Source organism: Propithecus coquereli, unplaced genomic scaffold (assembly GCF_000956105.1).
Source record: "Propithecus coquereli isolate 6110/MARCELLA unplaced genomic scaffold, Pcoq_1.0 Scaffold126, whole genome shotgun sequence".
Lineage (NCBI taxonomy): Eukaryota > Metazoa > Chordata > Mammalia > Primates > Indriidae > Propithecus > Propithecus coquereli.
In genome coordinates, this window is record NW_012136747.1 from 4640370 (window position 1) to 4662502 (window position 22133).

Genomic DNA, 22133 nt, shown 5'->3' on the forward strand with positions numbered 1-22133 from the left:
TTCTCCAGCTGGGTGGGAAGAGCCTCCCAGCAGCATGGGTGTGAGTGATGCACTTGTCCCAGTTCACGTGATGCCGAGTTCTGTGAGCTTAGGCTTCTGTCTGGAGGCTGTTTGCTCCCACTCTGTCTTTGAAGTTTTGCTCCTAATTTCTGGCTGGCCTTCCCAGCCCTCTCCCGGAGAGGGGCTCAGTGCTATTTCTAGTCCCTGCTGTGCTCATTTCTCTCTGTAAATTCCCTGGAGTGGAAACAGCCTCGGCAAGGCAGGGTACAGCCCTTTATTGTTTTGAAAACCAGTCACAGCAAATGCTCAGGGCCTTTAGAAGGGATTTGGTGTGTGAGTTCTGGCAGGCCAGCAGCTGGGCCCTGGGAGAGCTCTGTGTGGGGTCTGCCAAGGTACTTGCAGGCAGTAAGCACTTACTGAAGACCAACTGCTGCCCTCCATGTGCTGGGCCTCAGGGAGGAGAGGCCAGAGTCATGGGTCATGCCCTCTAAAAGGTTGTGGTTGGCTGAGGAAGCCCAGCGTGTAACAAATATGTGCAAGACAGTGCTCTAGTTGTGGTAGAGACAGAGGGCCCTAAAGGGGCCCAGAGGACAATAGGAACAACAGCCCGTTTATTGAGCACTTACTGTGTGCCAGGCACAGTTCAAAGCGCTTTCATGAATTACTGTGTTTCTTTCTCCCACCACCCGATGGGATGGGGGCTGTCGCCTTCTGCATTTTGCAGAGGAGGCAGTCAAGGCTAAAACGGTGCTGAGGTCACATAGCTGGCCAGTGGAGCTGAGCTTTGAACCAGGCAGTCTGACCTCAGAGCCCATGCTCTTCCCCCACTAACCCTAGGGCATGCCGGAAGTCTTCCTGGCCCTGAAGGTGAGGGGTGCTCAAGCCCTGGAGGAAGAGGGCTTTCTAGGTAGAGGGAACACCAGGCAGCCATGGAGGCCTGGAATGCCTCACCTCTCAGATGTGGCTGTGTTGGGCCTGGGTCATGAAGATCTTTAAAGGCCCGCTAAGGAGTTTGAACTTGATCCCAGTGTAGTCAACAGGGAGCCCTTCAAAGTTTCAGAAAGGAAGTGCTTAGCCACGTGTCACAGAGCAGGGCAGGATTATCCTTTACCCTCCTTCCTTCTTCCCGCAAGTAACTCCTAGAAGACCCGGCCCCCCTCGTGTGCTTTCCCTCAGTCCCTGGCACCCTTTTTAGTTTCTGCTGCCTTTCTCTTCTCCTTCTAGCACCTTCTGGTCTTGAAAACCCTGGGTGACCCAGGCCAGGCTCTGGAGTCCACTATTGTAATGTCGTCTGCTCTATAACTGGCCTCTTTTGCCGACTGGGAATTGGCTCCACTGAGCTGGAACTTTTTTTTAAGGATTAACGTTCTTCCTGGTTCTCCTAGGTCTTATGGGTCCTCACCGGCTTCTCATGCCACATAGAATGCATTTGAGAGCTGTAGTGGCTGCCTATGATCTGTACCCCTCAGCCATCAGCTCTGTAGATGACAGGCAAAGGGGAGCGGGGGACAGAGCAGGAATTGGAGCCAGGGAAGCTGGGTTTGACTAGTGGGTCTCATTTGTGAGCTCGTTGGGAAATTACCTACTCTATACACCCACTTTGCTGGGCGTTGGGCTGACCAGCATTTGATGCAACTACATGCTAGTCACACCAAAATGTGACAAGTAAGACTTCATCCCTCCCTGCGGGGCTGAAGGCTGTGGGCTTGGATGTGCTCCACTTGGGGTCTTTGCAGAGTACTGCTGAAGCACAGCCAAGGGGGTGTGGTAGATGGGGTGTGGGAGATGATGGGGTATAGGATGTGAGGGGAGCAGTTGGGGGAGACTTCTGAATTGGGTGCCTTGGGATAGAAGGCTGAGAATTCAGGAAGGAGTTAAAGATGGTCACCAGGAGCATGGCAAAAGGAGGGAGGAAGAGGAGAGGGAGTGGGCATCTCAGTCCTGGTGACCTGGGGAATCCTTGCTCTTGTTAGGCCTGTGTCCTTGGGCAAGTTCTTTAAAAATAGGGGGGAAATGCACTTTCCTTTATCTGTGAAATGGGAATAATAGTAGTGCAGCCATTGTGTGGCTGTCATGACCTAATGTCTGCATGGAGCTCAGCACGGTACCTGGCACATAGGACATGCTTGTGTTATTACCTTACAGGCCATTTAATTTATTCGAGAAAGAGATATCGCAGGCCTGTGTGCCAGGCAGTTTGTGGGGAGCTGCCCGCACGAGCTGAATGCAGCTGGGGAGAGAGACGTCAAACATACCAGCAATTATAATTGTCACGGGGGCTCTGGAGGAATATCAGGTCATTCTCACCTGGGCAGGCACGTCTCTGACGAGGTAATGTGTAAGCTGTCACCATGTGTGCAGGTAGAGGAAGTGGATTCCAGGCAGCGGGAACGGTGTGTGCCGAGCAAAGGTCTGAGTTCGTGTCTTAGACATTGTTTGGCACTAGGACCCAGCACCTAGTGGGCCCCAAATACGTGTTCATTGAATGTGATCTTCTTGGCCCCAGAGAGCACAGAAGGGAGAAGAAGTAAAGTAGGAGGAGGCCATGGAGGGAGGAATTGGATGATCACCAAATTTTAGATTTTCTCATCCTTCCCTCCCTGTCGCCTCCACCTCGCCCAGTGGGATGTAGCATAGGTACCTTAACACGGCGCGGCTGAGCCCTCCACACTCTTAACAGGTGCTATTCGCAGACTCCACTTTTTCCTAAGGACTGGATGGGTGAATCTAAATGCAGAGGTAGTCGAGAAGCTGGAATGAGTCTGGACACCCAGACAGCATTTGTTCACATGTCTGTTCCTGTTTTAGCGTGGCCGGGACCCTGTGCTTTGGCAGAACATAGAAGGATGGTGTGTGGCTTCTGGTTGGTAATTTTTCCAGTCTTAGATTCATGATGGCTCAGTGTCTGGCAGGATGCCTTGCATGGGGTAGGTGCTGAAGTCATTTTTTTTTTTTTTTTGAGACAGAGTCTCACTGCGTTGCCTGGGCTAGAGTCCCGTGGCGTCATCCTAGCTCACAGCAACCTCAAACTCCTGGGCTCAAGCAATCCTCCCGCCTCAGCCTCCCGTGTAGCTGGGACTACAGGCATGGGCCACCATGCCTGGCTAATTTTTTCTATATATTTTTAGTTGTCCGATTAATTTCTTTCTATTTTTAGTAGAGACGGGGTCTCGCTCTTGCTTAGGCTGGTCTTGAATTCCTGAGCTCAAACAATTCGCCTGCCTCTGCCTCCCAGAGAGCTGGGATTACAGGCGTGAGCCACCGCGCCCGGCCCCGAAGTCATTTTTGACAAAGCAAATGATTAGTTGGATGGGTTCGTGGCATTGCCACTCAGGAGAAAGCTGGACTTATTCCTGAAAAGCGATGGATGCTGAGGCTGATCAGAACAGGGTTGTTTACTAGGCCTGAGCTTGTGTCACCAGGAGCCAGGGTGCCCATTAAACAGCCGTGAGTCTGTCTGGATGGCGTGGGAAGTGTAGGCCTGTGATGGGAGGCAGGAAGCCTGGCAGACATCTCCTTTTCCTTCTCCTTTGGGCGGAAACCAGAGGGGGAAGACCCCACCCAGAAAACCTTTGTGCCTAAGGCGCGTCACTTCCAGCTCTACTATGTTTTAAAAAGTCGCACACAGCTAAGCGAATATTTTTTTAGTGAAAAGTTTGCAATATTGATCTCAGTGTTACACCTTTGAAAAACAACAGGCTTCTCTGATATATAAGTCGTACTTGTTGATTATGTTGTCGTAAACTTGGAACACAGAAAAGATAGGGGATAAGAGTAAAAATTACCCCAAATTTCACAATTAGGAAATAATCACTGTTGAGGTTTCAGCTGATGTTCTTTCTAGACATAAACATATGTTATCTCATTGTTTACTTTTTACCAGATCATAAGCATTTACCCATGAAATTAAAAGTTAGCTGTGGATAGAAAAGAATCGGGGAAGTTCTAAAACAGAGCCCTGGTGCTTTGTTTCAAGTCCTCTGTGGAAAAGATGAGGTCTCTGATTCTGCTGGATGGTACCACGGCGTGGGTGCTGAACGTGGCAGCTGGACTGGGTCAGAAACCTGCGTGATGACGTCGTGCGAGTCACTTGCCCTCTCTGAGCTTCACTCCTTCTAATGGGATCATTCATCCCCCCTCTGCCCACCTCACAGGCTCAGGTGAGGTCCTGGATTAGAAAGCCTTGAGCCCTCACGGGGAGGGGCATGGTTTGGGGCTAGAGCAGGTCATGTGACTCTGGAGACAGAAGGAGAAGCGTGTGCACAGTGTGGGCATGTGCACATGTATGTTGCTTCTCTCCCAACCTGAAATGTTTGGTGATCCTCCTGCAGACTCCAGCCTCCTTGCTGGGAAGCCGTCATCTGTGGACCTTTAACCTGTGGGTCACACGCAGTCCCAGGATGGCTGCCCCCCAGCCCCCAACAAAGGGGGTGCAGCGAGACTTCTGGAAGTCACTTCCTCTGTCACTCTGAAAGGGATTTTTAGATCAGACAGCCTCCCCACCCCAGCAGATGTGCGTGGAATTTGGTGCCTTTATTTTTCCCCTGCTCCAACCCCTGTGGACACCCTGTACCCCAGGGGGGCCCTGTCCTGCTGGCAGCGGCTGAGAACTTCCATGCCCCTGGGCAGGGCTGTTCCCCAAAGCCCTCTGGGTCATCATTTGCTGAAAAGCTCGAGAGAAAAATAACTAAACCCATGGCACTGTTGTAGCTACTGGCAGAGCCTCCTGGCACCACCTCTCGCACCTCTGGTTTTTCTTTCATGCAGAGCGGACAGCGAATCTGGGGTCCCATCAGCGATCAGTTCAGGTGCCTGCAAGGCGCAGTGATGGGTATTGGTGAAGGAGTGTGTGTGAGGATATTTATTAAAATTAGTATATTATATTAATATTATTTTCCTCACTGGAAATTACTTGTAATTACTTTTCACACATATTGTTACATGTCACGTATGTTGTTTCATTTAAGCTTCTCAGCTGCCCTGGACCCTTGTAATTATCGAGCCTGTAGGTAGAGAGACTGAGGCTCAGGGAGGCGAATTGCCTAAGACCCTGGGGAAAGCAACACCTGGGTTTTCTGGTTTCGAGTCCTGGGCCCTTCCTGCTCTGGGTGGCCACCAGCACGGCTCTGCCCTCAGAGAGCTTGCAGCCTACTGGGATGCCCAGCGCGTGGCACTGCTGTTTAGACTTGGAAAGCGCGTTGATAAAGGTTCAGTTTGAAACTGGAGGGGGTCCCAGGAGGCAGCAATCTGCTCTGTCTTGGGGTGGGCTGAGGAGCCAGCGCTGCCTGGGGTGGGGGCAGCGGGCTGCGGCTCTGTGGGCAGTGGGGGTTGGCTGGCGGGAAGTGAGTCCACCTTGAGCACATACAGGCATGAGACACAGGCAGGTAACCGGACCCAGGTCGTGTGAGCCTTCCTGGGGCGCTGGGGGTCCCAGCCTCACCTGTAGAAGGAGGAAGTGCATCTATACATGAGTTTGTCAATGGGCTTTACACAAAGTGGATGTGTGAAAATCTAGGTTTACCAAAACAGTGCATATTTGCTTTATGAAGAAAGGTTAGTGCACTGTGCATTGATTAGCATACTAATTTTATATGATTTTAATAGCAATAACCTCAGAGCATTTAAGTCCTGTTCGATTCGCCGGAATTCCTGGCCGTTTCAGTCAGTGGGAGCAGAGCCTGGGCTGGGAGACGGGCTGACGGGGCTCTTGCTCTGAGCGCTGCCTTTGGTTTGCCAAGAGGTATCCCCCACGTGGCTGGGGGCAGAAGACCTTCTCTTCTATTCACAGTTTTCAGTAGTCGGGCCAGATTTGTGGAGGTGGGAGGAAGCCCTGCCCTACTGACCACGTACACTCCGCTGTCCTCACTTGACACTGTTCCTTCCCGAGACCTGCCTCCATCTCCAGTCGCTGGCTTGATGCTTAGGTAGCGATGGCTGTTGGGCACAGGGGTTACGTAAGAGGCCTGTGACGGACCCAGGAGCAGAGCTGTTTAAGCGTGAGTGCCATGGAGCATGAGTGTGTCTTGCATGGCCGTGGCATCCCCTGCTGCTTGCACGGGGTAAATGCCAAGAGGTGCCCGTCGCTCATTTGGGGCGGCTAGACTGGAAGTGCTCGCTCAGCCTTCTCGGGCTCTCCCCGCCACCCCATTCCGCCAGGCCCACTCCTCCTCTGTGCACTAGCACCTTCGCCCAGGGAGGCCACTTGTGGCCAGGGGTAGTGGCTACTCGGTCACCATCCACCCTTCCACCTGCCCTGGACCAGGGCATCAGAGCTCTGGGAAGGGCGAGGGAGGGGCTGAGTGGGTCTAGCCTTTCGCTTTCGGTTGAGGAAATGCAAGTTTGTAGACCAGAGCTCTGAGTGAGGTGGGGCTGATCTGGGTCCAGCACCTCTTCTGACCCAGAGTTCCATTTGCCAAAAACTGAGCTTTTCTCTACCGTTTCTTTACCTGGGCACCTTAAAACTACACGTCGTCAGTATTTTCCCCAACATTAAGGCTCATTTCCTGGATGAACAATTTAAATGTATTCTTCCTTTCTGGCTACATTTTCCAAAATTACAGATGTTTGTACACTTTCACCAGAAGCTGCACTTCTAGGGATTTATCCTACAGATGTGTCAACACGTGTGCAAAATGACTTATTTGCAAGATTACTCATTGCTGCCTTATTTGTAATAAATAGCAAAAGATCAGAAGTAACCTGAATATCCATTAGCAGAGAGCCACGAACACGTTCTGGCCCGTCCAAACTCCGGGATACCGCGCAGCCATGGAAAATAAGACGGGGACTTGACGCGCCGAGACGGAACAGTCGCCAGGGCAGATTGCTGAGTGAAGGAGCAGCTGTAGGGCGGCGTGTCTGAGCGCTGCCGTCTGTGTAAAAGTGCAGGGAAATAATAAGCGCCTCTGCTCGTGTATTACGGAGCGTCTCTGGGCATCCACAAGAAGTTGCCGACTGGGATGCCTCTGGAGGGGCCTTTGGTGGCTGGCAATTGTGGGCTGGAGACCCCACGTGCCTTGTGATTGCCGCCGAATCGTGTGAGTGTATCAATTAATTTTCAAAAAGTTAAATAGAAAAACATAAGAACTGTAATCTCACCTCTTGCCCAGTGTAGGAATGCCAAGGTTCTGCCACCGCACCAAACGCAGCCAACCTCACTCAAGCCCCGACTACTCATGAAAAAATGCACACTTGTTCTCACAAAGGGGACTGAGTGTGAGGGTTTGGGTGCTCCTTGGTAAATATGACCCCCAGCCCCAGCCACCTCTCTGGCCCCTCAGAATCTGCTGTTGGCTGGCTTCCTCATTTTATTGATTTGTTGATTGATTGATTGAGATGGGGTATCACTCTGTCACCTAGGCTGGAGTGCAGTGATGTCATTACAGCTCACTGCAAATGAAAACTCCTGGGCTGAAGCGATCCTCCTGCCTCAGCCTCCCAAGTATCTGGGACCACAGGTGCACACCACCACGCCTGGCTAATTTTTCTATTTTTTTTAGAGATAGGGTCTTGCTATGTTGCCCAGGCTGCCAATTCCTGGCCTCCAGCCATCCTCCTGCCTTGGCCTCCCAGTGTGCTGGGATGTTAGGTGTGAGACACCGTGCCTGGCCTTTTTTAAACCCCTGCTGTGAGGGGCTCACTTCCCAACCTCTGAATCCTTCAGGGGCTTCTCCACTGACAGCAAAGAACAGTCTAACTCAGCCCTGGGCGTCCCAGGCCCTCTTTACGGGGCCTCTTCCTGAGCCACACTTGACTGGTCACCCTTGCCTCTGTCTGCCTCCTGGACTCCCCACTTTCTTGCCTTTGCTCACGCAGTTTCTGCCTTTCCCCCCAAAGCTGTCTCCAGGTGCCCAAATCCTATCTGACTTTCCAGGGCCAGCCTATTGTTCACTTCTGCACTGCCCTCTGACCTCTCCTGCTCCTCTTCCTCTCTGCTGGCACTTGGGGCCTTTTGCATTGTGTCCTAGGTGTCTGATTCCTCACTGGGCTGCGGCTCAAAGGGGCAAAATCCTGTACTGCTCACAGCCCCTGATTTGTTAGATGTTTGCTGAACGATGAATGAGTAGCTGCCCTCTTTGTGGTGGGATTGGAAGCTGCGGAGGCCAGGGCCTGTTTGACATGTGTGAGTGTGCCCCAGTGTCTGGCATGGCAGGCCTGGCCTCGGAGCAGGAATAGGACATCACATGCCTCGAGGCCAAGGCCCTGCGCTGAGTGCCTGGTGTGGATTCCTTGCACCCTTGGGAACTCAGGACACCCAGCTCCTGTTATTCCCTCTTTGCAGCTGAGGAAGCAGAGCATATACCTTCTGTAGGTCAGACATCAGCAGTGGGATTTGTAGGGCTGGCTGCCTCTACAACTCCTGCATTTAAGCAGTTTGTTCTGCCATCTCCCCCAGGTCACATGTAATACCGTTACCCTTGACCTGCTCTCATTACCTGTCCTGTTGGCCACAGACGACCTTGTTATTCAAGTGGATTTTCTTCCCTACTAGACTGTAAGCTCTTAAAGGATCAGAGTCTTGAGATACCCTTTGGACTTAGCACATAGAAGGTGCTCAAAGGTATATATTTATATTTCAAGAAACTTTTTATGGAAGTTTAACTCACTACAGTAAAGTACACAAATCTTAGATGTGCAGCTTGGTGGACTTCTGCATCTGTGAATACCTGTGTACACTGCCCTGTTCTCGTCTTGGAGGTGCATGTGCACTCACTGCCAGCCATGCACCCAGGGTGGGTTTGCTGGCTCACCTGAATCAACAGGTGTTTGTGTGAATGAAATGCAGGTTGGGGTTCCTCACTGAGGCATCCCGGGCTGGAGCCAGGCTTCTTGCTGACAGGGTCTCAGGGGACGGGGCAGGTGCAGGGGTCTTGGCTTAGACATCCTGCTCCCATGGGGCAGTAGGACCGGTGGGGTTCAGGATTCTGCATCTGCAGGGCACCCATTTGCTTGGTGCTGCGTGAGATCTCAGCAGTCTGGAAAGGTGGTCAAAAGCCCCACTAATGAGGCTGAGCACTGGTCTTTTTGTTCTCAATTTGGGAGAAAACGGAGATGATCAAAATTAGGACTGGTTCGTATTAAAGAAAAAGACCTAATTACAAGGCTGAGTCGAGTAAGCCCTCACTGGAGGATTTAGGACTTCTTTGTTATTGTCCTTTATTTCTGTACCCTGCCCAAGTGACAGAGAGGTGCATGATTGGATAATTTTTCTCTCCTGGTTGAGAGATTCATGGGAACTTGGCCCGAGGAGAAGGGGCAGAAACGTGGAGCCGCTAGAGGGGCCTCAGCTTGTTTGTGCGGATTGAAGGGGAGTGGGACGGAGAGATGTGGACCCCTGCCCCCATGAGGGCACGTGATCCTTTTTCAAAAGGCTCAGCAGGCAGAACTGCCCAGCCACTGGCCGCTCTTTCCCTCTAATCCCCTCTGGAGAAGGGCCAGGCTGTGGGTTGCTGACCTGCGCTGATGTGGGTCAGCCTCCCCCAAAAGGCAGCCACCCAGAAGCTGCCAGCCCAGACAGCCCCCCGAGGCAGGAGGGATCATCGCCATCCCAGGCGCTGAAGCGGGAGCGCGGTGGTCAGTTGAGATGAACGATGCTCGAGTCAAATTCTACCTCTCGAGTTTCTCCGTGTATATTAAATAAAAGAACAAAAACCCTCCCAGGTTGCATTAATATTCCAGAGACGTACGTGCAACGATCGTGTTGCCAGTTTAGCTCGGCCTGTGGGTGGCAGCTGCCTGCCTGCCTGGGCGCTTCATGGCTGCAGCACAGAGGGTTTGGATCTGAAACCAATGAATGAAAATGTGACCTTAGAAGGTGTCAAGGTGAGCAGACAACCGGAGACAGGACCAGCCTGGGTCTGCGAGACTTGGGAATGTGAACTCCCGGCCTGACCCAAGGATGAAACGACTGAAATGGGAGAGTAAATGATAGCGGAGAACGTGACCTAGTGCCAGACGCCGCTTGGATCTTTCCTGCGTTAACTCATTATTCCTTACAGCGCTCTCTGAGGTAGGTGTGGCCGCATCCCCATTTTACAGATGAGGAAGCTGAGGCAAGGAGCGGTTCTGTAACTTTCCTGGGGACACAAAGCAGTGGAGCCCCAGGCCCTTGGAGGACTTTGGGTTTGACGTGGGGCAGCATCGCTGTGTGGACTGACTGACCAGGTGACCGGGGGCAAACGCCTTCCGCCCTGCAAGCCTCTCTTCCTCGTCTGCAGGCTGTTTGCTGCTGTAATGAAGTATCAGGAGCTTAGCGACTTAAAACACAAAGATTATCTTACAGTTTTGGAGGTCAGAAGTCCGAAATGTAGTTCACTGGGCTAAAACCAAGGTACAGCAGGGCTGTGCTCCTCCTGGAGGCTCTGGGGAGAATCCATTTCCTCTCCTTTTCCAGCTTCCAGAGGCCGCCTGCAGTTTCGGCTTGTGGCCCCTTCCTCTCCCTTCAAAGCCAGCAGCGTGGCGTCTCCCTCTCTCTCCTCTCTCTGCTGCTTTCGTCCTGCTGCCGGTTTCACACTGTCACCCTCCTGCCTCCCTCTCCTGAGGACCCTTGTGATCCCTGGGCCCACCCCCATAGCCGGGATAATCTCTCTCAAGATCCCTAATCACTTCCGCAAAGTTTCTTTTGCCGTGTGAAGTAACATTGTCTTAGGTTTGGGGAGTTAGGGTGTTGCCGTCTTTGGGGGGTCATTACTCAGCCTACCACATAGGGCATAATAAAATCTGTGATGGGGGCGTGGCAAAAATAAGGTGTCCCTTGAACATTAAGTTAAAATGACTCAGGATAAAATCTGGGTGAGATGCTGAGAAGCTCGTTGAAGTGCTTAAATTCCAGGGCAGGTGGCCAGGTTTAGTGACTGCGCCAGCTACAGCTTCATCACTAGTCTGAAAAAGGAGGGTGTCTCCGTAAGGGGGTGAGCCAGAAGGTGTCTCTGCTAGGAGAGGATGGGGCGGGGCTGTGCTGGGGAGAGTGAGAGTGTGTCTCACAGCCAGCTCCTGACACGTTCTGCGTGGATTTCAGGTCGGGAGGAGGGATACCGTTGTGTTTGAAAATAAGTGTAAAAATAAACCACGCTGAAGCTGACTTCCGCAGGCAGTGGCCTCCCCGCCGTTCTGGAGAGCAGTCCGGGCTCACGGCCCTTTCTCCACTCCGGAATCCAGAGTGCTCAGAAATCCCAAAGGCACTTCCTAAGTCTGCAGCAGACTCATTTCATGGCAAAAATCTGACCTGAATTGATGCGAGACTAATTATGGTCTTTAAAAATATCTCACCCAGGGCAACTAGCCATACATTTCTCTATGAAAATGCTATGTGTTTGATTTTGGGGTGCTGCCCTTACCCCTCCTGGGGTATCACACGATATCTAGCAGCATGATCCTTTCTAAAATCTGAAAAATTCTGAATTCCTAAACTCATTTGCCCAAAGGCCTTGCTATGGGACAGAGCCACCTGGGTTCTTCCCTCCAAGAAACACAGGTCCGGTCACCTGTTCCAGGCCCAGCTCAGGTGATGACACCGAGGTTCCAGCTCAGTTCCCTGACTCAGAGCCTGGGACAAAGTGCTGCCTGCGTGGCCTGGCCTCTTTGCAGCCTGTCGGGCAGCATGTGGATGGGAGACGGGCGTGGAGTGACCGCGCTCCTCGCTGGCAGTGGGCTGGGTTGGAGGGCAGCGCTTGACTTTGCTTTCTGTCCGATCTGCGCCCGGAACTGAGGGAGCCTGGGGGACATGTCTGGGCAAGAATAAGGACAGAGAGGCAAAGAGGAGAGGGGAGTGGCATCAGCGGCCAGTTCAGAAGCCCTTGGCCTTTGCCCGTCGCCACGGCACTGCTCTCCAAGCTTTCTTTGATCACACATCCTATCAGTAAGAAAAAGCCCCACAAAACCTTTTTGAGCATGAACCAATGTATGCCTATTGATGTATAGTTACAGGTGTATATACATGTAGTTACAAGTATACATGAATTACCTTACTGTTCTACTATGTTCATTATAAAACCTACTCCAAAAAACAAACCAAAGGACAAGCTAAAGATGCAATAATTTTACTTTGTTGATGGTACAAAAACCTTCTGGCTCCATATGCTTGGTTATTTCTGGAAAGTGCTTTAGTGCTCCACGAGAGAGCATGTGCCAGGTCTGGCTCTACGTTCATTTTGTTTACGTCCTGGCTTTTGATGGCTGCCCTCCCTGCAAAAGATCCCTGCCTGGGCCACGAAGCTGCACACGGAGCAAATGCATTGCTGCTTTCTTTCTAAATCGGATTCCTCATTTTTCTGTCCTGCCCACTGAGTATGCGAAGGATTTGTTGAAATTTGGCTAGTACATTTCCATCCTCCCTGGTGCCAATCAGATGTTTCTATAAACAAAATAGAAGGTACTTTATTTTGAAGTTCTTAACAGATGAGTCCAAAACCCACTCAAATGCTTTGGAAATTTTTTAACAGACTAGAAAATTCTGTTATGTAGTTTTTTAGGAGTTCAGATGTGAGAGGGTTCGTGGTTTTTTTTAAAAATTGGTGACAGACATACTGGTTTTGGTAATAGAATCTTGTGACAGTGGGAACAGTTTTCAAATGTACTTTTCCTGAGCAGTCCGCCCCAGCCATGGCTTCTTTCAAAAAGCGGTGTGAGTCTCACTCATTGTGCTACATGCCTTTCCTGTGAAGGAACATATTAAACATGTGTAAAGATGTTTTGAAAATATCACTAGGAAGATGCCTCTGACAGCCAATCGTCATAGAAAAAGATGGGCAAATTTGGAACCATTTTTTTGGTTTGGTTTGGTTTTTTTGAGACAGTCTCTCTCTGCCACTCAGGCTAGAATGCCATGATGTCAGCCTAGCTCACAGCAACCTCAAACTGCTGGGCTCAAGCAATCCTCCTGCCTCAGCCTCCCGAGTAGCTGGGACTACAGGCATGCGCCACCACGCCCAGCTAATTTTTTCTATATATTTTTAGTTGTCCAATTAATTTCTTTCTAATTTTTAGTAGAGACGGGGTCTCGCTGTTGCTCAGGCTGGTCTCGAACTCCTGAGCTCAAACAATCCGCCCGCCTCGGCCTCCCAGAGTGCTAGGATTACAGGCGTGAGCCACTGCACCCAGCCATGGAACAACTTTTTTTAATAAAAGAAAAATATGTAACTCTGTTGTTAGGCTTGACAATTCTTTTTGATTGCTTTATCTGCAAGATAATCGAGAAATCTCTGATACAAATGATTTCCTGTGTCCCTCCCCATCTCATTACAGATTTTGTAGAAAACTCAACTGTTCTAGTGTCCAAAGCTTTTTAGTAGGGAACATTTCCACACACAAAAGTAGAGCAAATGGTGTAAGAATGTCTCCCTCTCTGTCACTGAGCGTCAGCAGTTAGCAACATTGTGTGAAACTGTTTCATTTTCCCTCTCCCCCTTTTAAAGAGTAAATCCCACACATCATGTTATTTTTTCACCCTTAAATACTTCAGTATGTATCTCTACCTGATAAAGACTTAAAAACTTTCTATTTTGAAATAATTGTAGGCTCACGGGAAGTTACAAAAAAGAAAAAATAGCACACAGGGTCCAGTGTGCTCTTCACCCAGCTTCCTCTGATGGTGACATCGTATCTAACTGTAGTATAACATCAAAGTCGGGAAGCGGACGTTAGTGCAGTACTGTTAACTCGGGTACAGACCTGTTTTTAGGTATGGAGCGTGTGTATAGTTCAATGGGATATTTTTCGGGTATAGATTCATGTTGCCACCACCACTATCAAGACACAAACTATTTTATCACCTGGAAAGAACTTCCTTGCTGCCCTTTAAATGTACACACCCCTCCTCATCATCATCACTGCCCTCTGCCAGCCACCAGACTGCCCTTATTTGCCATGTGTCTGTATCTGTTTTGGTTTTTTGTTGTTGTTTGTTTTAAAGACAGGGTCTTGCTCTGTCACCCCGGCTAGAGTACAGTGGCATCATCATAGCTCACTGCAGCCTTGGACTCCTGGGCTCAAGTGATCCTCCTGCTTCAGCCTCCCCAGGAGCTGGGCCTACAGGCGCTCACCCCGACACCTGGCTAATTTTTATTTTCGTAGAGATGGAGTCTTGCTATGTGGCCCTGGCTGATCTAGAACTAACCTCAAGCAGTCCTCCCGCCTTGGCCTCCCAAAGTGCTGGGATTACAGGTGTGAGCCACCCTGTCCAGCCCCTGTATCTGTTCTTTAGTGAAATATTTGTTCATGTTTTTTGCCTGTTTTTTAATTGGGTTTTTTCTTTTTTTTTGACCATTGAGCTTTCTGAGCATTCTTGATATATTCCTGGTGCCAGTCAGTTGCTGGTGCTAGTCCGTGGCATACAAACAGTGCTTCCCTCTGTGGCCTGTCTTTTCATCCTCTTAGTAGACTCTTCCACAGCGCCCAGGTTTCTGTTTTTCATGAAGTTCAGTTTATCAGTTTTTCCTTTTATGGATCATGCTTTCGGTGTCCAGTAGCCCTAGGTTTCAAATATTTTCTCCTGTGTGTTCTGAAAGTTTTATAGTTTTATATTTTACATTTAAACCTCTGATGCATTTGGAATTAATTTTTGTATATGGTATAAGGGTTTAGGTTCAAAGTCAAAGTTTTTTGTTTTTTGGCTTCTGGTTGAACCAGTGGTTCAGCACCATTTGTTGAAAAGCTTATTCTTCCTCCACCGATGAGGAGTTTTAGTTTTGCCATCATCACCATAATGAAATTGACGGGAACTCTTGTCTGTTCTGTATTTCCAAGATGTCTTTTCATTATTGGTTTTTGAGCATCAGGACCCAGACACACTGTGCTTAGTCGTGTCTCTCATTCTGTGATAGCCATCAATTTGCTGGAAGGCCCCGGTCATTTGCCCTGTGGACTGACCCATAGTCCAGAGGGGCTGCTGCTTCCTCACGGCATCGTCTCATCTGCTCCTCTGCCCTCTCTGTCTCCTGGGTCCCAGTGGCTAGTTCTGGAGATTTGTTTAGATTCCAGTTCATGTTTTGGGCGTGAGTCCTTCCTAGGTGCTGCTGGCTTCCCGAGCATTCATCAGGAGGCTCGAGACATCTGGCCACCCCGTTTCAGTGGCATTGATACTGACTGTGGTGCAGGAGGTGCCACCTGATTCTTCTGTTACCAAGTTCCCCGTCAGCCTTGCACCTGCTGGTTTTATCATCCGTATGCACATCGTTATTTGAACCAGGAATTGCAAAATGGTGACTTTTAATTCTGTTATTCTGTCTCCATTTATTTATTTTTTTTTTTGAGACAGAGTCTCACTGTGTTGCCTGGGCTAGAGTGCCGTGGCGTCATCCTACTTCACAGCAACCTCAAACTCCTGGGCTCAAGCGATCCTTCTGCCTCAGCCTCCCGAGTAGCTGGGACTACAGGCATGCGCCACCATGCCCGGCTAATTTTTTTTCTATATATTTTTAGTTGTCCGATTAATTTCTTTCTATTTTTAGTAGAGACGGGGTCTCGCTCTTGCTCAGGCTGGTCTCGAACTCCTGAGCTCAAACAATCCGCCCGCCTCGGCCTCCCAAAGTGCTAGGATTACAGGTGTGAGATTCTGTCTCCATTTATTAATGGAAATTCTGTAAACTAGAACTTTCCCTTGTTGATTAAGTAGTTTCCCTGAGATATTATAGATGAAGAAACTGCGGCTCTGAGAAAAGTCACTTGCCCCAACTTGCAGGTGGTGGAGTCTGGTGGGAGTCCTACTGGGTGACTTCAAAGCTGACGCGTGGTTATGCTACTTTGAGACTCTGCTGCAAAGCTGCACCATGTGGAAGCCTTCCCTGACCCCCTCCCTAACCTTGGCCAAGCCAGTCGATGCTCGCCCTGGGCTCCTGTAGTGCTGGGCACTCACCTCTCAGCAGCACCAGGGGATGAGGCCTCCAGGTTACCCCTGTTGCACAGAGCAGTCGCCAAGAGTGGCTGGGAGTGCTTCAAAGCCCAGGGCCCAGCGCCAGTCCAGAGGCCTCAGGATGCGTTTGTTAGAAAGATGATTCTGCCTAACACTTTGGGAGGCTGAGGTGGGAAGATCACTTGAAGCCAGGAGTTTGGCACCAGCCTGGGCAATATATCGAGACCCCATCTCTACAAAAATTAGAAAAATTGCCAGGCGTGGTGGCATGCGCCTGCACTTGAGCCCAGGAGTTGGGGTTGCAGTGAGCTATCATGATGCCACTGCTCTAGCCTGGGCAACAGAACGAGACCCTGTCTCAAAAAAAAAAAAAAAAGATTCTGACGTCTCCCCTCTGGGCCCTCTGCCATGTCCCTGGCAGAAGTTTAACATTTGATCAATTAAGAAAATAACAGGGTCCTGCCAGAGCAGCTGGAATTCCGAGCCTCATATGTGCATCTCCCACCTGGCGCCTTGGGGTGCGTGGGCTAACTTGGAAAAGGGGTGACATGGAGGTCCTTCCCAGGGGAGCAAAGGGGCTGCGCCAGGCAGCACTACCCGTTTCCCCAAGGTCCAGGGGCTGTGCCAGGCCAAAGTCCCGCTTGCCTGTGGGGCCTGGGCAGGCCAGAAAGCCTTCCCAGGTAGGTGCCTATATTAAGTATGAAAGGGTCAGGCTCCAATCTCCATCCTACCCGCCACAACATACATGGTGGACAATGCACAGGGCCTAGCACTGTGCAAACTGGCCCCTGGGAGGACGGGCTTTGTCCTGTAAGGGGGCTCTGGGGTGGGAGGAGGGGCAGCTCATCCAGGTCCCCCCATTTGGTGGGAGGTGGGGAGACAACATGTTTGGAGGACCTGGCTTTGATTCCTTGCTCTGATTTGGGGTAAGTTACCTGCTGTCTCTGGCTGTCTTTCTTGCGAATTAAGTGAATTAAGTGACCTACATAAAGAGCGGAGGGAGCTCTGGGAATGCCCTGGGGGTATGTGAGTGTGAGTGAGCAAAGCCCCAGGAAGCAGCTGGCCAGGAGCCTACACCCAGATCCCAGCCCTGGTGGGGTCTGTTTCCTGGGCTTGCCCCTCTGTTGGGGAATCAACACGGCGCCTCTCAACACTGCCTTTAGTCAGGGACAAAATAGCCTTTGACATGCCCCAGCTCTTGCTTGGAAGGTGAAGATTTAGGAGTATTTGTACTTCCTTTGCGCCCCCCCCCCGCCATTCCCTGTGTTTATTCATTTAATTTGGGATGATAGACAAAGATGATGGTTTACAACCCAAATCTTCTTTTTCAAGAAATACTTCTGGCATTGGTTTTCAATTTTGCAGCCATACTTACAGGAGCTATTCTTGGATTTGTCACTGTGTCTCTTTTTCAAAGCTTGCCACCAGTCTTTATATAGACACCTTCTCCATTTTTGAGTTTCTTTATATAGATGCTGTCTCCATTTTTGAGTTTTTAATATAGATGCATCTCTTGGTCGGTGTGGTAGAGACCATTTATATGTAGGAAAATAGAAACGTAAAGTGCTCTCCTAGGGTACACACTTCCAGCTAAGAGCCAATGTGGCGTGCACGGTAGCAGGGGTGCTGAGCCGTTGGCGAGGAGTTGGGGCTTGGGGAGTGGTGTCTGCAGCGGGCAAAGAAACCTCTTCCTCGTTGGGCCAGCCTGTACCCCGGAAAGGCTCAGGAAAGCCTCCCATCAGTGTCACTATATTTTGGTTTGAATATGAGCTTACAGACTTGGAAAGGACCATGGGAGTCATCTGGGCAGACCTCGGGGTTCAGGCCGAGATGGTTGGATTTGGGGTTTGTCCATTTTCTGGGTCAGGCAGCAGGGGGCCTGTGGGGCCCAGGGAATCACACCAGGACACACAGCTGGTTGGCGGTGGCGTTAGCAGTGGCGCTGGAACTAGCGCTCCAGCCGGGCTCCTCCCATAGTGCCCCTGCTCTGCTCTTTGCATCGTTGGCAACTGTCAGATGTTCCTCTGGTTGCACTGCAGGTTATTGCCAGAGGTCGGCGGGTGGCCACGGGACCAGGGTGATGGCTGGGATCCGGATGAGCCGTGGACAGAGGTGGATGTAGAGACCTGGAAGATTCTTTCCGACGCTGCCACGCACCTTGGGAGGAGACTAACGTCATGCTTTCTTCCCTCTAGGTTAGCTTGTCACTTCCTGCAAGGGTTTCTCTCAGGGAGCCTCCTGCTGCTGGGCACCATGACAGTGAGGGGGGCTGCGCTGGCCCCGGATCCAGCGTCGCCCACGACCGCAGCAGCTTCACCCAGCGTCTCTGCGATCCCCGAGGGCAGCCCCACTGCCATGGAGCAGCCTGTGTTCCTGATGACAACTGCCGCTCAGGCCATCTCCGGCTTCTTCGTGTGGACGGCCCTGCTCATCACCTGCCACCAGGTACCCAGGCCCTCTCAAAGGATCCCAAGGGGCTTTAGTCCAACAGAGTATTAGGCTTGGCCTAATACTACAGTATTAGACAAACCCCGGACTGTCAGAGGCGTTGCCCAGTAGAAGTTGATCTCTTGTGCACGGTCCCAGCTCGGCCCACGGCGGGTCAGGTGCTGTCTTGTGGCTCTAGCATTGAGCAGCTTCAAGGATCATCCCTCTGACAGCTGGGGCAGTAAGTGTGAGGAAGGCACCTGGATATGTAACCACCGCACTCCAGAGATGACGCCCATCCCTTCTGCTCACCTTCCATTGGTCAGAATTAGTGTCATGTCCCGCTGAAGCTCCAGGGAGCCGGGAACTGTAGGAGCACGTGGGTGGCAGGGGCCCCTTTGCAGATGGAAAATTGAGAGCCAGATGGGAAGGAGGGGAAGAGCCAGCCTGGCCACTTGTAAGTTGGTGGCAGAGCTGGGGTAGAAGTCCAGTTCCCCGCCCCCACCTTTGCTCACTGCCCCAGTGGAGGCTGGTGTGGGCTGGGACAGGCTCGGGGCCTGAGAAGGAGGGTAAAAGGTGACCAGTAAAGAGGGGCTGGGTGCGTCAGCTCCACTGGCCTGTGTCCCTGTCCCTTTTAGAAATCGCTTGCTTCCAAGGCGGTTCCTCATAGCAGACGGAGGATATTTTGTTCTTTTCCCCCCAGCCCAGCGCTCAGCAAGCCAAGTGTGATGTCATGAGAGCTGGGATGGGACACGTGGGGGCTGCAGGACTGAGGGCCGTGTTAGAGCAGCTCTTCGCATTTGTGTGTAGCTCTCATTTTTTTGTCCCTGCTTTCTGAAAGTTTTACTTCATTGTCCTAACTTCCGGGTGAGGCCGGTGGTGCTGCCTTTGTTTAACAGCCCGGAAGGCCCAGTGTGAGGATGCTACTGTGGCCACTCAGCCAGGAATCCTGTCCGCCTCCCTCAGAAGTGGGCCCCCATCTCTCTCTCCCCCTGCACCATAAGTTAGGGGGTGGGGCAGGGTGGGCTCCAACTCAGGGGGCCGTGCCTTAGCTCCGTGCTGCTGCTTTAGACCCTCTGCCCAGAGGGGCAAAGGGGATCACAGGCTGGGGGTGCAGAGCTGCCTGTGTGAGCTCCTGGGGGCTTGTTAAACTGGATTTCAGGCTTGGCCTGGGCGGTGGGCTCACAGTTGCAGCATCTGCAAGGCCGCCTGGGGCGCCGCATGTGTGCTCTGTGAGCTTTGTGTGCCCCGCTGGACTGAGCCTCGCGACAGCCTCAGACGCAGGTTTTATCACCTGCATCTTACAGAGCGGGGCTCTGGGGCCTGGGCTAAGTGCCTCGCATCAGGTCCCAGAGGAGTAAGCGGCAGAGCTAGGAGTCCACACACGTCCGCGTCCCCTGGCCAGGCTGCTCCTCCCGGGGATAGGAGGGTCCCGGCTGACCCCGCCCATCTGCCCCCAGATCTACATGCACCTGCGCTGCTACAGCTGCCCCAACGAGCAGCGCTACATCGTCCGAATCCTCTTCATCGTGCCCATCTACGCCTTCGACTCCTGGCTCAGCCTGCTCTTCTTCACCAACGACCAGTACTACGTGTACTTCGGCACCGTGCGCGACTGCTACGAGGGTGAGGACAGGTGTGGGTGGGGGCACGAGGGAGGGCCTGGGGCGCTGGCCGGCCAGCTGGAGCCCCTCCCGTGCTCCTCCCCAAGGGCCCCTGGGCCGCACGAGGACGGGTCCTGACCCAGCCCTCACTTCTTCACCCACCCAGGGTTTCTGTCCCAAATGGACAGGTAGCAGCGTGTGTAGTGGAGTCTTACGATACAGACACCTGGAAGCAGGGCCCCTCCACCTGGGTCTCATTTCTCAATTCTGGCATCTCCTGCTGAGGGGGTGGGCCATTTGTAGACAGAAGCCCCAGGCCACCCCAGGTACAGCTGGGTAGGATTCATCCGGGGATCTGCGGCTGGGCAGCAGGGCCAGGCCTCTACCCCCGTGTGTCTCAATAATAAGCTTTGTCCCATGAGGTGCTCTGCTGTGCCACCCGAGCAGGGGCCTTGCTTCCTTTCAGTTCTGTGTATGGAGTGGAAACATCTCCCGCTCCTGTACTGAGCTCCAGCCACGGGCCAGGCTCTGGCTTGCAAAGAGGAAAAGCCAGCCCTCACCCTCCCTGCCCTCCGGGACCTGTGGCCCCTCAACAGTCACTGCAAGGAGACAAGGAAGCTGCTCTGATGGGGAGAGAGGGATGCACACATGCCTGGCCGGGGGGTTGTTAAGGGTGCTATGTTGGGGGCCAGCCTCAGCCAGAGGAGAGGTCAGCGGCTGGAGAATGGGTTGCACCGAGAGGCAAGGACAGGGACATACACAGCCCTGCAGGCCATATAGAGAATTTAGATTTTCTTTTTTAGTGTTGATGCACAAAAACATGACAAGATTAGAAATTGCAGGTTAGACAGATCTCCATGTGGAGAGTGAAGGAGGAGGGAGAGGCCAGCGATGTCCGGGCAGGCAGCAGGAATGAGGGGGGTCCCTCAATTCAAGACCCCCACTTTGACGCCCACCCTGCTCTCAGGGCATGTGGTGTCCTGTCTCTTCTCTGTACCTTTTGCTGATGATTTTGGATAAAGTGACCAGATGTGATCCGAGCAGCCCCTGCCACGCCCAGAAGTTGTCCGCTTCCCTGACCTGGGAGGCCTGGGCGTCATGGGTATTGGGGTGCATTGTGCTCATTCCCCAAGCAGCTGGAGTCTCTCTTCCTGTCCCCTATTGAGCCTTGTGTGTCCCTGAGGACTCAGGGCACAGGAAATGCCTCTGGGGTGGGAGGAAACAGAGGCCCCTAACGGAGTAATATCCCACCCCCCCCATGCCTCCCCATTGCCCATCCCCTGCCTTGGGCCCTTGGTGTGTGCAAGTCCCCCTTGGCCTGGAAAGCTCTTCCCCTGCTCTGTGTGTGGCCGCCCCTTTGCTCCTCCCCATCTGTTTGTCCGTCCTCCAGTGTCTCTCTGCTGCTGTCTCCCAGCGCCCGTCCGGTCCTGCGCACTCCTCCATGCTGGCAGCTGCCTCGCTCAGCTCGCGTGTCTTCCTGAGTAGACTGTTACCCCGTGGAGCAGGATGGGGATGTAGCCCACGCCTAGCACATGGAGCTGTTTACTCTATAACTTTCAAACAAATAAGGGACTTTATTAAGCACCTGCTGTGTGCCTTACATTCTTCCACGTGGGGCCTCATTAAAGTCCCAGGCCTCCCCCAGCCCCTAGCTGGTGTCCTGTCCTGCTCTTCCAAGCAGGAATACCGAGGCCAGTGGGGACCTGTTCAGGGCCTAACTGGGGCTCTGGAAACCCCTGGGCACCCGGGCAGCTGTAAAGGCCGAGATTGGGTTAGGCCGGGACTGAGAATCCTTGTCCAGTCAGATGCCAGCCTCGCGTGGGCGCCCTGGGGCAGCCTCTGCCCACCTGGTTCTTCTGAAGCAAAAGGCTGTTCTCCTCCCACGGGCCTCTCCCTGTGTGGTCAAGGGGCAAGGGTAGGCCGTCTTCTTGGCTAGGCCCTGAAGACTGGGGCGCGTGGCAGAAGGGGGTGGGGACGCAGCCAGGGGAGCCTCCGCTTTACCCTTGCTCGGTGCCCCAGAGGCAGGAGCAGATGGCTGGCAGTCACCCCCACTCCAGAAGTCTCTTTGTTCAGACCCCGCCTTTCCCAACCTGCCTCCCACCCCTGGTAAAGGTCCTCTCAGGAAGTCTGCGCCCTGTGAAGCGCATCTCCTAGCAACGCTATTGTCCCCTCGGCCTGGCCTCTCTCAGGGAGTTTACAAACAGTCCAGCAGCTGCTGAGCAGTTCAGGCTGCCCCAGAGTTCACCAGCGTTTAG

The 22133-nt window shown here is 52.3% G+C and overlaps 1 protein-coding gene across 1 annotated transcript in view; it reads left to right on the forward strand.

Annotated features, from left to right (window-relative positions):
• TMEM184B (transmembrane protein 184B) overlaps positions 1–22133 on the forward strand; it is a 41822-nt gene that overhangs the window by 2029 nt on the left and 17660 nt on the right. The window contains exons 2-3 of the mRNA XM_012638162.1: positions 18043–18292; positions 19735–19900. Coding sequence (XP_012493616.1) covers positions 18101–18292; positions 19735–19900 — 358 coding nt within the window. The 5' untranslated portion in view covers positions 18043–18100. The remainder of the gene's footprint in view (positions 1–18042; positions 18293–19734; positions 19901–22133) is intronic.